The 15,837-nt window shown below is 40.9% G+C and overlaps 1 protein-coding gene across 1 annotated transcript in view; it reads left to right on the top strand.

Moving 5' to 3' along the window:
- Nucleotides 1-15,837, top strand: part of CCDC88C (coiled-coil domain containing 88C) — a 95,513-nt gene that overhangs the window by 35,307 nt on the left and 44,369 nt on the right. Inside the window, 6 exon segments of the mRNA XM_066321920.1 lie at nucleotides 2,440-2,509; nucleotides 11,664-11,722; nucleotides 13,312-13,395; nucleotides 14,475-14,598; nucleotides 14,601-14,614; nucleotides 15,319-15,503. Of these exon segments, the coding sequence (XP_066178017.1) occupies nucleotides 2,440-2,509; nucleotides 11,664-11,722; nucleotides 13,312-13,395; nucleotides 14,475-14,598; nucleotides 14,601-14,614; nucleotides 15,319-15,503 (536 nt within the window).

Raw genomic sequence — 15,837 nt, forward strand, 5'->3', positions numbered from 1 at the left:
CAACTGAGCTTCACTGGCTTTCTGAGGTTTTAGTCTGGACAAAATCTGAGCTAAATTCATCAGTGTAGGAGCTTTCCTTTGACACTTTTATCTGACACTTGGAGCTGTGTGAGTGGATGGTTCACTGGTATGTTGGTTCACAAATGATAGTTTATTAAACTGAAGTGACTCTGTTTCTCTGACTTGCTTTCCTGAGCTTGGAAAAGAGCAGTGGTGTTAACCTTCCTTTGTAAAGTGTTGAGTTCTGGTGAGCTGCACTGCATAACAGTCAGGTGTTATCGTCACAAGCACTAATCTGAAGGCAAAGGCTTTTAGAATAATACAGATAGTTACCTGTTTAAATATTTTACTTCAAAAATAAATGGGTCAGAGTACTATCTCCTGCAGCAATCGGAGTCTTTCAATCTGAATTAACAAATCACTCTTCCAAGCTTGGGGCCATTTTAGCTTCTATTCCGTGACTGTCAGATTCTTGCCAGAAGATACTGAGCTCAGACAATTATGAGGGAGTCCAGTCAAGGTTGTGTTGGGTGGTATACTCAAATAATTTTGCGGGAGGAGCTCATGGGAATGTTTGCAGCATAAAGGTTAGAGGTATTCTTTTGAGTCTGTCAGTTAAAGGGCTAGTGGTCTGATGATTGCACAAAGACGACACAAATTCCTTATGCATTCCTGCCTCAGTGCTGCTCCACGACCTGGGTGACTGGAAGCAAAATTCTTCTCTTTTTTGCCATGGAAATTGCTGGTTAAAGCTCAATACGTTTATATGCAAAATCTGATTTTTTTTTTGTCTAAAGCCTCAGTGCCATGCTGTATTGTCATAGCACATGTTGCAGTCCAGCCATGTGCTCTTACATCCAATAGATTTTGCACCTGTTTCAGTAACTGATGCACATGTTGTTTCATGTATCACAAATGCCCAAAATACATTTGGCTAATGAATCAGTGAGTGTTTGCTTTGCATTAGCCAAGCTTCACATTACATAAAGGACTGTAGAATCTTTTTCATTAAAGCTCAAAAAATCCTATTACCTGTGACAGTGAGATATCTCTACTTCATCCAGAAGCAGAGCTGCCAAGGAGTGTTTTTGGTATGGATCAGAAGAAAAAAATTAAATGTGTTGTGTCCAAAACATTTTTTAGAATATGCACTGATTGCTTATCAAAGGCTGCAGGCTCTCTGAATTATTTCCTCCTTCAATCAGGCTTAGTTTTCCTCCTGTGCTATAACTTTGAAAGCAGAGAAATAACAATGGGTAGCTGAGAGAGGGAAGTGTTGGGGGAATGGGTGATTGTTTCGGGAAGTGTGTTTCTCTGCTGAGCTGTGGTGCTTTTTTCCCCTGGTGTGAATGCTTTGCAAGTATCAATGCATGTGCCCTTCCAGTGGCCTAGGGTAGTCTGGGAAGTGGAGACAAGCCGGAAAAAGGCACCTGCCAAACATTTGGTAGAGTTGTATCTGTGAACTTTTGTTTCCTGAATCTCAGCACAGCGTTTCAGTCATACAGTCATTTTTCTTCAAGGCTTTTTATGTGGAATAAAAACTGCCTGCAAAATCTTTTATCCAGATCATCGCAAGTGGGTGCCGGTAACTGCAAGTCAAAACTAACGACTGTACTGCTCTACTCTTTGTTTCTGGGATGCATGGCTGATGATATTACTGTACAGAGTCCCCTTTGCAATGTATTTATTTGAACAACTTTAAGCATTTTGCCTGCCCCAGGGCTTGTAGCCTTTCTTCCCCCTTAAGCCATTCTGTGATTTCAGAGCAGCTTCAGACAGCTGACATTCAGATGTTGAACCTGATGCACCCCCCTTCTGTCATCTCCCCAAAATAAAATGACCCTTAAGTGTGTAATTAACATACTTTAATTCTGTTTTACTGCTGATTAAAAACAATGCAGATAAATCTAGAACTTTATATCCAGTTTCTCTGAGCAGTGCCAGATGCCTGGTCAAGTGCTTTTCCCCACACCCATTTCCCCTGCTCATCCTTAAATGTTCAGGACGATGAAGTAATTTGACCAATTATTTGAGTTACTTGGACTTCACATAGTGGCTTAGGTACCTTTGAACCAGCTGCATTTATATGCCCTGAAACATGGCAGCAGCTGTATTTGCACATCAGATGAATGCAGGTCATGCCTAGGCTGAAGGCATGAATGATTGGTGTGCCTGGCATGGTCATGCATTTATCCTGATTAGTGCCATGGGACCCTTTAAGTTCTGTCTTAGCCATTGTAAAAGAGGCGATTAGAGTATGTTAGCTGTGCAACCTGATGCTGTCTTCAAATAGTGATTTCTCTCTCAAGTGGGGCTTCCTCCTGTGACCTCTGACCTGCCAGTATGTTAAAAGCTTTGGAACTGATGGAGCTTTGTACTCTTTGTGGTGGGATTGATTTGGATTCCTTCACGCTGAACTTTGTTGTTCTCTTTGTTTAGGAGGTCCTTCAGCAGCTGATTGTAATGAATTTACCAAATGTTTTAATGATTGGCAAAGATCCTCTTTCTGGTGAGTAGTTCATTGGGTTCTTCATCTGTCTTTTCTGTAATGCTAAATAAAATCTGTAATTTGTTTTTGTTTTCTTAAATGATTCTGTAATCCTCTTCTAATTTAGGTTGAAAAACACATTAAAGAGTCCAGCCCTTAACACTAAACTATGTCTCTAAACACCACATGTCTGTGTCTTTCATATACTTCCAGAGATGTATGACTCAACCACTTCCCCAGGCATCCTGTTCCAATTCTTGACCACTGTTTCAGTGAAGAAATTTTTCCTAGTAACCATAAGAGTGTTCTTAAGCCTCCCTGGTGCAGCTTGGAGGCCATTTCCTCTTGACCTATTGCTTGTTGTTTGGGAGAAGAGACCAACCCTCACCTCACTACAACATCCTTTCAGGTAGTTGTAGAGAGCAATAAAGTCCCCTAGAGCTTCCTTCTCTCCAAGCTAAACACTCCCAGCTCCCTCAGCAGCTCCTTGTCAGACTTGCGCTCCAGACCCTTCCCCAGCTCCATTGCCCTTCTCTGGATATGCTCCAGTCCTTCAGTGTCTTTCTTGTAGTGAGGGGCCCAGAACTGAACACAGGATTTCAGGTGTAACCTCCCCAGGGCCAAGGTGGCATACAAGCACAGGGGGACAATCGCTGCCCTGGTACTGCTGGCCACACTGTTGCTGAAAATATTGCAGGAAGGCATTGGTCCTCTTGGCCACCTGGGCACTGCTGGCTCATGTTCAGCTCTTGCCAGCCAGCACCCCCAGGCCCCTTTCCACAGGACCACTTTCCAGCCACTCTGTCCCCAGCCTGTAGTGATGCCTGGGATTGTTGTTGATCCAAGGGCAGGACCTTTGCTGCTTTGAACCTCATACCACTGGCCTCAGCCCATTGATCCAGCCTGTCCAGATCCCTCTGCAGACCCTTCTCACCCTCCAGCAGGTCAGCACTCCCACCCAATTCGATATCATCTGCAAACTGACTGAGGGTGCCCAAATTATTGATAAGACATTAACTGGGCTGGCCCCAGTACTGGGCATGGGGAACCCACTTGGGGCCGGCCACCAGCTGGATTTAGCCGTTTGGACTGAGAGTTGCTCCTAAGGGACTCTGACAACCAGTTTACTAAACAGGCCATAATACAAACATGCTTTATAATAAACTGTGTGTATTTGTAGGCAAGCTACAAAAATATTTGAGCAGCTCTGAATTTCTCAACTTCATGTATCTAGAATGTAATAAGAAGGTATTTATATTTATATATTTACCGGTGCATATAAATATATGTGTGTATTTGCATGTGGTGCACTTACTTGTGTAATGAGTGAGTACTTGCCAAAGCCAGAACAGCAGCTGTTTCTTTGTTTGAAAGTTGTGTCTCTTCACCCTTTGCTGCAAGTGAACCCAGGATATAGTCTGCCACAGGACAGAGATGTGTTGTCCTCCTGGTGTTCTGTGTGCCTGGATAATAAGTTTAGTTCTTGCTATACATATACACCAGAATCTTGTAGAATTGCCATAAGGTGTGAAAAACTGCTGCAAATGAAATGTGGGAAGAAATATAAATGAGGATGGAGAAAAAAAATACAGACATGAAAAACAGGAAAAAGTGAGGAAGAGAATGGACAAAAAGAAAAATGTTTGTCTGACCATGTTGTTTAGACAGTGATATCTGTTGCACCAAGTATCACATCAGAAGTAAGGTGGAAGCCAGTGAGCTCATGTCCAGAGTCCAGTGCTTTTGGTGAGACAAAAGGAAAGCTGTTTAGACTGAAAATTGAGTTGACTTCTTGGAAACACATTTCTGAAATGGCAAGTTTTGTTACTGTTTCTTACTTTTTTTTTCTTTTTGCATACTCTTCTATCTCTGCCCCAGCCCAGTGCTAGTGCCAAGGACATTGTATTTGTTTTTACCAAAGAAGGTAAACTGAATGAACCCTGTGTCAGCAGTGATGGGGAATGACATGGTAATCAGCATCTCCAGAACAAACAAATGGCAGAAACCTTGGCAGAAGATTGCATTTTGCTGCTTTTAGCAGCTGTAGAGTGTGTGTGTACAAAAAAGCATTTGTCAGAAAAGAATATTAGCCAATGTTGGATCACTGAAAGTCTTCGCACTTCTGTGTTAAAATCAAGCTGAGAGTAAGGAATCCATTTCCTCAGCAAGCAGAATAAAGTCTGCAAATCTTAACTGGGCTGTACAGGCTGCTGTTATGGGCAAGGAAAAAAGTCAAAATACAAGAGCTGTTCTTCTTGGTCATTTTGGCGATGGGCTGCTTAGCATCAGGAGTGCTACTGAATAGAGCATCTGGGCCAGCAAGGCAATATCTCTGCTGGCTTAGCGTCAATGGGAAAGGCTGGCTGGTTTCTTGTCACTGCCATTCCTGAACGACAGCTGGCAGGAGGCTCATAGTGTGGTAAATACAGTTTTGGATTCTGGGAAAGCCCACATTTGAAAGCTGTTCTGTATTCATTTATAATTTGCTATTGGCTTTTGTCAGCACCTTAGATCTCTCTTTGAAGAAAGTACCTGTGTCTCTTTGTAGGAAGGACACTTGTCATACATGTGTTCCTGTCTTCTAGATCGTTACATCAAAACCAGAAATCTTTATTCTCTTTCTGAGATCTTTAAAAATGTGATGGGTTGGGGTTGTTCGGGTTTTTTTTGTTTTTGTTTTGTTTGTTTGTTTGTTTTGCTTTGTTTTTTTTGCTTGGGGTTGTTTTGTTTTTTTTTTTTTTTTCCTTGTCTTTTGTTTTCCCCATTGCTGACCTGTCACTGGCGCTATGTGGACAGAACATGAGAGGAAAGGATTAAAAAATGCAAAAATGTAATTTCTGGATTAACATCTAAAATTGATGGGGTATGTGTGCAAACACCCCCCCCCCCCCCGATTTCTCATTTATGTATAAAATAATATATATTCTCATAATATATAAATTGTTATATTATGGTTTTTGAGAACCAGTACCAGCTTAGACACAACAGAAGAAGGTGTGAGCAAGGAAGATTCCAGATGTATTTGCTTTAAAGAGTATATTTAAGGAGGAGAGTGTCTAAAAAGCTCGTCTTAATCTTAGTGTTGGGTATGCATTCACTGGTGAGACATTCAGGAGAAATGGTTTGAGAAGTGGAGAACTAGAACTTCCTTCAGGAAGAAGAACCTGGCTGAGAGCTAATGGGAAGCTCAGAAAAAGGGAACAAGAATGAGATGGCTGAGGCAAAGGTGGTAAAGCAAAAAGCTAAATAAAGGAATAGGCTGTGATGAGCAGTGTGAGTGATGACCAGGTTTTTGTTACTGTCCTGCAGAGAGGAGTCAGAGGAAGGTAGGAGCACTTGGGAGGGGAAAAACAAGTAAAACAAAGATAATCTCTCTCTCTCTTAGTGAGAGTGATGAAACCTGGTTTGCCTTCCCCATCCTGTAGCTCTCTCACTGAAAGGTTGCTCTTGATCAGAGGAAGAAGAATCAATCCCACAGTCACATTCCTGGAACAATCCAATATTGCTTTGTATTGTTTGAGCTGGGAAGGCTCTTAATGACTGTATTGTCTCCACAGGTCCAAGACCAGAGAGCTGTTAGATCTGATTTACTGTGTACAACTTCAGTGACTTTTTTCTTGTAACAAGCCCATGTGATGTTTTGCTATGCACGCTTTTTCAGAAATTTTTTTTGTGTTATCTAAACAAAAAAGGGTTTTTTTTTGTCTTCTAAAAAATAGCCAAAAGGGGTGTTACAGGCATTAAATTATAAACTAAATAGTGCTGAGGCTGTGAATACTGTTCTTGCTATTTAGCTTCCATTTAGCACTCACTAGTTGGGACTACTGAGGGCTTCTGCAGCCCTGCTTTGAACATTAGATTATTGGGAAAACAGAGCTGCCATCACAAAAAATGCAGTAGCACTTGGGCTTTTGCCTAGGAAAAGGCACATGTCTGCTGGATTTATGAGCTTTAATTGCTTTCATGTCTTCTAAAGAGTTTGATTCCATGTTTTTCCGTGGCAAATTTGCCTATTTCATTTGTCCATGGGCCTAAAAATAGCAGAAATATATGTTAGAAGATGAAGGCTTGACTGTTTTCTAGAATATAGGGAGTTAAAAATACTTGAAAGTTTAATTAAAAGATTTATAACGTTTTCCCAGGGATTTGACTTGCAGAATGGTGCAGCTGATGTCAGAGAATTTATTCTCTTCACTGCACTTTGTGGTAGACAGCTACTACCATTAAATATCTCTTCATTTCTGTCTTTTCTCAGTTTTCTTGTTGAACAGCTTTTTCAATTCATTACTGCACCACAAATCCCCCTGTGTTCAATACGAGAATCATCAGCCTATTTATCATCCATGACATTGCTGTAATCACTTTTTCATATTATGTCTGGTTTTAGCATGCCTTATAAATGGTCACTCATTCATGTGGCCACATGGGGAATATCAGTACACAGTAATGGTTGTGAACCTCTATCTAGATGGATTTTTAAATGTCTCCATTTCTAGACATTCTTAGTTTTACACAACTACTGAGTTTACTTGGAAACTTACAGCCATTAATGCTTTGGAACAGTCACAATCGTGAGGGGGGGAGAGATTTTAACTTGTTGTAGATCAAGGATGGAAATGAGGTTTTATTTGCCTAAATTGGCTCTAAATTTTTGTCCCTTCAAAAAAAACTCTGCTATTTATATACACTTTTCAGATTGCACGTTAAGTTTGTGAATGAGAGACCCCCAAAGTCTCTGCTAACAAGTGCCTATAGAAAACTAGTTTCATTAAAACTGTAAAAGTCTGCTCTCACTTGGGTATATTTCATCTATGGTTTCCTTCCTCATTTTGTTTCACCGTCCTCCAGAGGTTCATAAAATATAAAGTTAATAACAAAACACTGCCTCAATAGTGTAAATTTAGCGATTCTAATTCCAACTTTTCTCACTGAGGATGTTGCTGGAGTTTGGAAAAACAACACTTGCGTGTTCCACCTTCCTCACATTCTCTGCACCCTCCAGCTGCTGTGCATGGCACTCCCTCTCCTGCTGGATAGAGTAACATCAGAGTAGAAATATGGAGAAACAGGCAGTACATGCCCAAAACTGCACGCACTTGGATGCTCTTGTTCTCATTTCCTCTGATGCCTTCCCATCCCCCCTCTCATTTTTTTCATTGTTTGTGTTCTCTCTGTACCTTGATCCTCCTCTTTTTGTTGTTGAATCTCCTAATCCTTCTGCCCGCCTTCTCCCTGAGTCCTGCCATCTGTTTCCCAGCCTCCAGCCCCATGAGAGCAGAGGGATCTTCTGGCTCTGGCACAGGGAGGCTCCCAGGATGCACGAGTGGTGTCTGGGCTTTCCCTTCCTTTATTTTCCTTGAAGCCTGCTGGCCTTCTCTCATGGCTGGGAGCACAGATGGGCTTTCTGCAAATGCTCCAGGTGGCTGGCTGGCTCCCTTGGGGCACAGACACACAGGGCCTGAGAGCAACTGCCCTGGAATTTTAAGAAAAGTGTTTATTTCTTAATTAGTACCTTTCTGTTTAAGTGATGGTTTGACTCTTGTCCATTTTTCTTGTGTGTACTGCTCTGCAAGGAGCTACCCCAGACCTGAGTGTTTGCATCCTAGGTTGTAGGAGGACAGTGTCTTTATAAGATCAGCATGAGTAGACTCAGCAGACTTTCCTCTCAGCTGTCTGAGGAGGACTTGTGTCATCCCAGCAAGTCAGTGTAGGAGAGCCAGCACATTCCTGTTTATGAAATTGCCCAAGGAACTTTACCACCTTATAAATGGGTACAAATCAAGCTTTTTGAAAAACATGGGAACTATTTAGAAGGCATGATTGAATCGGGGATGAAGGTCACTTGCTTTTCTTCAGCATGCATTGCAGGACAGAGGCACTGTCTGGAGTGTAGGACTTCACTGTGGCGCTCTGTAATAGTCCTAGAAGTGCTTCTGATTCACTTTGTCACCTTGGGCATTCCACTGATGTGTGTGGTAGCTTAGCTCTCCTGTGGGAGAGTTGAAAGGGGAGAGAGGTCTAATTAATTCCTCCTTGGCTTGTTTGGGGTTTAATTGAAAACTGTCTCTAAAGCACTTTAGATTGGTAGAGAGGCTTTTCATACTCATGCCCTATTTTTTCTAAAAATCTCCTGTAAATAGTGTTATTCTGCAAGGCTTTAAAATGTTACTCAAACTTAGCTTGAGAATGAGTGTTCTGGGAGTGCCTTTATGTCAACAAACTGTCTCCTCCCAATTGAAAACAACTTCTGAATGGAACTCTTTAATCACACATGATCTTCTGAAACATTTGTGTGGCTGATATATCTGCTCAGTGGACCTTTAAGCCTTGGAAGTGTTTCTAGTGGGTTGTACCAGTTCACTTTCATTACATGATCTAGCATATCTGCAAGCATAGAAAAATCTATTGAAAAGGAAACCTTGGAGTAATCCTGACAGCTAAATTTTCACTGCAAGCTGCCAGGGGAGAGAGCAGACTGCCAAATACTGTGTTTAAAACATTAAGAAAGTAATAATTATTATTATCTCAAGTCTTCATTTCTCACTCCTTTCTATAAACTCTAGCTTGTCCATCCCTGCATGACTTGCCATGTCTGCTTCCACTTCACTTCCTCGTGTGAGGACTGGAGTGTGGGGTAGGGTCTCACTCCAAGGGCTGTTTCCAGGCAAGGTCAGTTTCTGTTCGGAGACCAGGGTTGACCTTGGTAAGTTACTTTGCTGTAATAGCCAAAGGTGTTTCACCTCACAGGGTTATGCAGCAACACCAATGCCCATCTGTTACCTCACTGAGAAAATAGCAAAGCCTTGGTGCAGAGAGGTAGGGTGTGGTTTGAATGGCTTTAAGTAGCTCGCATGTCTTTAGGATGGGATAGATGCTGTCACAGTTGGGAGGCAGCCCTGGTGTTTTCTAAAATGAGTGATTTCAAGCCACTGTGCTCACCCCAAGGATAATTGGGATGCCATGGTGCACAGATTGGAATTTATGGTTGACAGATGAAGGTGCCCAGAGCACACAAGATCTTGTATCTGGCATGATCCCAGAGCAAGCAGCCTGTCTCCTTCAATCTCTCCCTGGAGATGTTCTGCCTGAGTAAGTTTAGGTCAATGAGAGACATGCTCGAGTCACTTGGTCTTCATAACTTAATGACTTGCATTTGTGTCCCACAGGCATGCTCTGCATTTAGTACCTGGTCTGTCTTGCTTTGCCTCTACATTCTCTGATGTAGAATAAATCTCAGGGCTGCAACTCAGTGAGAACTCAGTTTCTTGAAAAAATACCTTCTGGCCAAACTAAGTATCCCAGCAGTGCCCTCAAAGGAACGGTTCATAAATTAACAGGTTTTTTTTTTCCTGTTTGTGAAGGATTTTGTGTCATTATCTTTGCTTAAGATTGTGTTATTGAGATTTGAGCAGACTTTCACAAAGAAATATAGAAATGGAATTTTTATATTAAATTGTGACTTTTCAGGAAAGATAAAGCCTTGTGTGCTGCTGCATACATGGAGAAGATTAAGAATGATTGTATGTCTTTCAAAGCAGTATTTAAATATTCTGTAAGCTTGTATTTACAGGGTGAAGTGTGAACTAGCATGTTTTAAAGATGGCTGTTCCTGTTGAAGAGAAAAATTTCTGCTTGCAAAATCTTGATGGTTACTAATACAGCACCTGGATATTGAGAATTGTAGTGTTCATTCATACGTCTACTGATGATTTTTGTAGGGCATTCTTGAGTCGTTATAAAGGTGAACATACCTATAAGTTGTTGAAAATTTTGTAGCTTTTGGTTGGGACGTTTCTGTGCCCGGAAATCAGGAAACAAGTTACTTCCTAAGCTGCCTGCACGTGGCCGTGCTGGCTTGCAAGGTTGTGGGAATGGCAGGAACCCCCGTGGTAATTTAGGTCAGTGCCTTTGTGCAGCTGTGGGGCTGTGGCAGCTTAACTGATGAGTCAGATTCCCTCCCCTTCCCTGGCCTTGGGTCCTGCACATGCCTCTGACTTTCTGCCAGGGCAGCCTCACAAGGGCATGGTGTTGGTGGAGGAGCACAGTTGTGCTCAGAAATTAGTATCTATTTAGTGATAGGAGCAATTGAACACCCAAGTAAATCAGGGTATAAAATGAAAGTGTTGGTCCCACAATCACACTCAGGAAGAATTCGCGTGTGTAGGGATGGGAGAAAACTGTATGTGGCCTGTTTTGTTTCTTTGTTTCTCTTTCCTCATCTTCCCCCTGGATGAGGACAGGCTTTTCCTGAACCTAGCTTTGTGAAGATGTTTTATTTTCTCCTTGAGACTTCTTGCCTTCTTTTTGCCCTCTTTGCCTTGCTCTTTGTCTAACTTTGATATACATAATTTCCTTTACCATCCAACAATCCACATTAATTTTGTTGAAACAAGCTGATTCTAAGCTGGGCCAGTTCCCCTTGAGGAACTTGAGGCTTTGCCTCTCCTAACCCTGGGAAATGGCCAACAGGGCTGCTGGTCACAGCAGGATTCCCTGCAGCAGCACCAGAGCTGTGTCTCCTCTCCCAGCATATGGTCAGCTCTTCAGTATCCCTTACACATCCCTCATTCTGTGCCCTCTTACCACATGGGGTTTACACTTCAAAGCGTGAACAGGCTTTGATGCAGAACAGGAAGATTTTTCTGCTAAAACATCTATCTCTCAGAGAGAATTTATATGCACAAAATGGTGTTCGGCTTTGGGAAGTCTGAGTGGCAAGTGTTTTACAGAAGGAGAATTTAGGGCAAGTTCTTTGTGAGTAACCCCCTTCTGTCCATGGTGTTTTTGTTTTATTTTGGTGGAGTTTTTGGAGGGAGGAGAGCTGTTGATGGTTTGTTGGGCTTTTTTGCACTGTTGTTAATCACAAGACAAGAGACAAGCATTGGTCATATGCATTGAACTATTTAAAGGATTTTTCTTTTTGATGTATTGATTAGAAAAGCCTTAAAAAAATATAGTACATCAAGGGAAAAATGTCTTGCTGTGTTTGGGAATTTAAACTAATTCATAAGAACTGCATTGTTACATAGAAAATATGACTATAATTGGCATATAGATATTTTTCAGGCACTTGTTCAGGGCTCTTACTTCTCCTTTTAGGCACATATTTTGGAGAGTATCACTTGCAAGTACTTACCTGTTACATGTATGTGCTGATGACTTTTTTCCTCCCTAGGTAAAAGTATGGATGAAATCAAGAAGCTGCTGTTGTTGGTTCTGGGATGTGCTGTGCAGGTGATCATTCATAAGATTTTTTTGAATCTATTTTCTTTTCCTGGAATGAGAAAATCTACCAAAGATCAATGCTGTATGAGCAAATCTTGAGCTCAAGACAGCTTATGAGCTAAATTGTGAGAAACACAATAGGCGAAGGAAAGAAATGCAGGGGAGAGGAAGCACATTGTGTGATAGCAGTAGCCTCAATTTGTTGCCAGTGCTTAATCAGACACAGGATGTGTACTTTTAACTTCAATAACACAGTGGGATGAGATAAGAGTTGAACAGTGTTCTTGATATCAAGATTGTTGTTCGTTTATTTTCTAACTGTTCTTAAGTACAAAGTGGAACGGTACATGTTAATGCTAAATAGTTAAACAAATCTAAACATTTGTTTAATGAATCATGATTTTATTTACATGATATTTTGATTCAATATTATGTATCAAAAACAGCAGATTAATAGATATTTGTGTATTAGTGTGGGGATCTTTGTGTGACATTTGTTTAAATAAATAGAGAGACAATGTATATGGGAAACTCTGGAGAATTGCACAGCAGTTACCAGATAAAGAAATCAGTGTTCTGCCCACCAAACCTCTGAGGCAGTAAACAATGGCCTCGTTGCAGGCGGGCCTTTGCTGGTAATTGACCTTGTTTGTAGGGCTGCCTTGTGTTTTTGTCCTGCCTTAGGACACTTACCCTGCTCAGCTATGTCAGCTCAATTATGTCAGGGTAAAGCTGTCTACATATTGCGCCTCTGAACTATGTTAGTGTTGCACTGTAGCACAAAGAATTGTTTTGGCTGCTGTGCATCCTCAGCCCTCATTTGCTGGTCTGAAGTTCGTCCCAAGGAAGTAAATGATTGAGACTCAGGAACAGGCCCCGGAAGGACACTGTAAATGAGTTTAAAAAAACCTTTTAAATACTGCTTAGTTCTTCACAGTGCAGTGTCGTTACAAGAAGGCAGTAACATCCTTAGTGCACAATCACAGATATACAGATAGCAGATGTCTGCCTCTTCTAAAGCCTTAAGTAAAAGATTTACTAAAATCTGTTTGTCTGAATGTCACTCATTTTTTATCTGGAATGTTTCCAGTTTTTATCTAAAGCATATGTTGGTTAGTCCAACAAAAAGCATTGGGCATTGATGCAAACAGTATCTAAAGTGGTGCATCTATTTTCATTGCCAAAACCAAACAAAATGTAAACAGCAGAGCAGACAGGTTAAATGATGCAGTATAAATGAAGGTTTATGTTTGTGCAGCTCCAGTAATGAAGCTGTGATGATTTCCTCTGGCTGTTTCCCCACCTCTTGATCACATTGCGTGTTGAACTTGTTTTTTAAGAGCAAAGCCAGTCATTTAACTCAGCCTTAATTGTACTGACTAAAAAGTTTAAATAATTTAATGCATAATTTGGTTCATGTTCCGTATGGAGCAGTGAAGTGTTATACCTTCTAGTGTGACAAAATGTAGATCTCGAACAGTTTTTTATTAGCAGTATTAGTTGTTTGAATTTAGTGGGTTTTTTTTAATTTAAATGAAAATAGAGCAGTAAGTTTTATGGTGTGTAGCACTATTTCAGAGTGTGCTTTCTTTTAACAGTGTGAGAGAAAAGAAGAGTTTATTGACAGGATAAAACAACTGGATATCGAAACCCAAGCTGCCATTGTGTCACACATTCAGGAGGTAGGATTCTTAGTATTGTCTATTTTGATGTTGTATCTCTCCCTTTCTTGACTTAACAGGTTTTTTTGCTATGAAATATTAATGCTTAGAATTTCATCATGGATTCATGAACTTTGCGTAAAGGAAAATTGAGTGTACTACTACCTTCAAATTACAAATAATAGTTGCTGGGATTACTTGGCTCAGTGGGTCTTTTAAAGAGATGCAGTGGTAAATGCCTTCCTTGCTACTGTTTAAAAAGATGTTTGATCCAATGACAAGCATTCTTGGATTTCTGAGGCTTCAGAAGAAGGAAAGAATATGGATAGGCTTACCCAAGAATGCAGAAGACTCTTTGGAGAGCCAAATGGAAGTCCCCCTCACTGGGAATGGGTGCTGACTGTACCCAGGTGTCAGTGCATGCAAGTGTAGAAAGCCTGGTACACTCCAATTCGAGAAAAAAAAGGGAAAGACTTAAGACAGGAACTTTTTTCTTAACATCTTAAAAAGAGTTCATTTTAGGAAAGAAAAAAAAATTGTGATGAGCTAAGTACATGGTTTTAACAAAAGCTGGAACTATCATTAACTGAGCTTGAGAAACTCGCCTGATGTCCTGCTAAATGATTCAGAGTAAATCAGTCAGGGTAAGGTAACAGTTGAAAGATACATGCTAGCATCAAGTAGACATATTTCTGCAACTGTTACAGCTCCTCTCAGCTGTATCAGCTGCAAATTGTGAATTCATTTGGATTCTTCTTAGCAATGTTCACTGTAGGATTAGTCCCTTCACTGTGGGAATCACCTCAGGGTCCATAAGACAGCTACACACTTCTGATATGCAAGTGTGCATGTTATTGATCATAGTATTTATCTGATCACTTTTAAAAATCAGAGTTAATCATTATTAAAAAATGTAAATACCAAAAATTTCTGGGTAATGTTACAGTTAAGGTTGTTGCATTTCTTATTTGCACCTAGACTTTGGTAAAATGGATATATTTTTAAATTTATGAATAGAAGAAATGGGGGGACGCTGTCTATATGGTGAACAAATTTTCAAATCGGCCGGGGAAAGATATGTTTTTTGTTCCTATTCCTAGGTGACTCACAATCAGGAGAATGTCTTTGACTTGCAGTGGCTGGAGCTCCCAGATATGGCCCCAGAAGAACTAGAGTCTCTCTCCAGGAATATTGTTTCCAACCTCAGGAGGCTCATTGATGAGAGAGTGAATGCACGGAAGTATGAGGACATATCTCTCCCATATAAAGCTCATGAGAAGCAGCAGATGTGGGCTCCATTCCTTCTCTTGTGTCTTGTTTGTGCACTAGGTTTTTATTTCTTCTGCACCTTTCTACTACGCCTCTAAAAATCTGTAGAAAGATGTTGACTTTTCCATTGATTCTTGTGTAAGCACTAAGATGTGGTGAAATGATTGGTGACGAGTTGAGCAGTCTCTCCATGAAGTGGAGACCAGATGTCTCTGCGAGTCTGTCCAGTCATTCAGGCAGTGCTTGCTAGTATCTCTGTTGGCATCTACCCTCCTGGGCTCCATTGTCTTCTCTAAGTTTTTTGATTCATCGATTCCTTTCCCTGCAGATCTCCTCCCCTTATTTAGCCTGTTAATTTTCTGTCATGCTTTTGACTGCAATTGCGTTAGTTAAAACTGTTAGTTGTTACGGGGTTTTATGAATTCTTCAAGGAAAACAGTCTACTTATTTTGAGCTTTGGAAGGGGAATGCTTTAGAGGTTGGAGCATAGTGAAGATTCCTTTCCTCTTCTGTGTAGCCTTCTCTCCTTGAATTCTGTCAAGGCTGTCACTTGAATTCTGTATCATGCCAGACTAATAATTTGCTAAATTTAAAAATAAATTTTTAGGTATTTTTAAAACAATGTATAAATACACTATTTATCTCTTGGCACTACATAGTCTCCTGCCTTTCCAGGTCATTGTAGATCTCACTCAAGAGAGAGATTATCTGCAGTCTCAGCAACCACCAAGCCCTCTGAAAGTACCAAGCCCAGATGCTTCACCAAACCCTGCCAACCCTCTTTCTAATGAAGAAAAGCAGCACCTTGCAGTTGAGCTGGCAGACACAAAGGCTAAATTGAGAAGAATCCGTCAGGACCTGTAAGTCACCATTATTTTGTGCTTCTAGAGAAACCTGCATATTAAGTCTTGTACATCCTGAAAATGCAGGAGCCTGTTGGCTGCAATGCACTGGCCTCCATAGGAGCCTTCAGAATCACACCTTTCCAATCAGAGCAGTAGGAAGCTAGTAGTGTGTTCCATCTTTTCTTCTTTGATAATTGGCCTTTAAATGTAGAGTGATGGTTGAGCTACTTCCATTCTTCTTTTTGTGTCTCATTTCTCTCTTCCCTCCTTCAAAATACCAACTGCTAGTTCTGCATTTTAACTTAAAGTGAAGCTATCTATGACAGCAGGTGCACCAATGAGATTTAAA

The sequence above is a fragment of the Sylvia atricapilla genome, chromosome 6 (assembly GCF_009819655.1).
Source record: "Sylvia atricapilla isolate bSylAtr1 chromosome 6, bSylAtr1.pri, whole genome shotgun sequence".
Lineage (NCBI taxonomy): Eukaryota > Metazoa > Chordata > Aves > Passeriformes > Sylviidae > Sylvia > Sylvia atricapilla.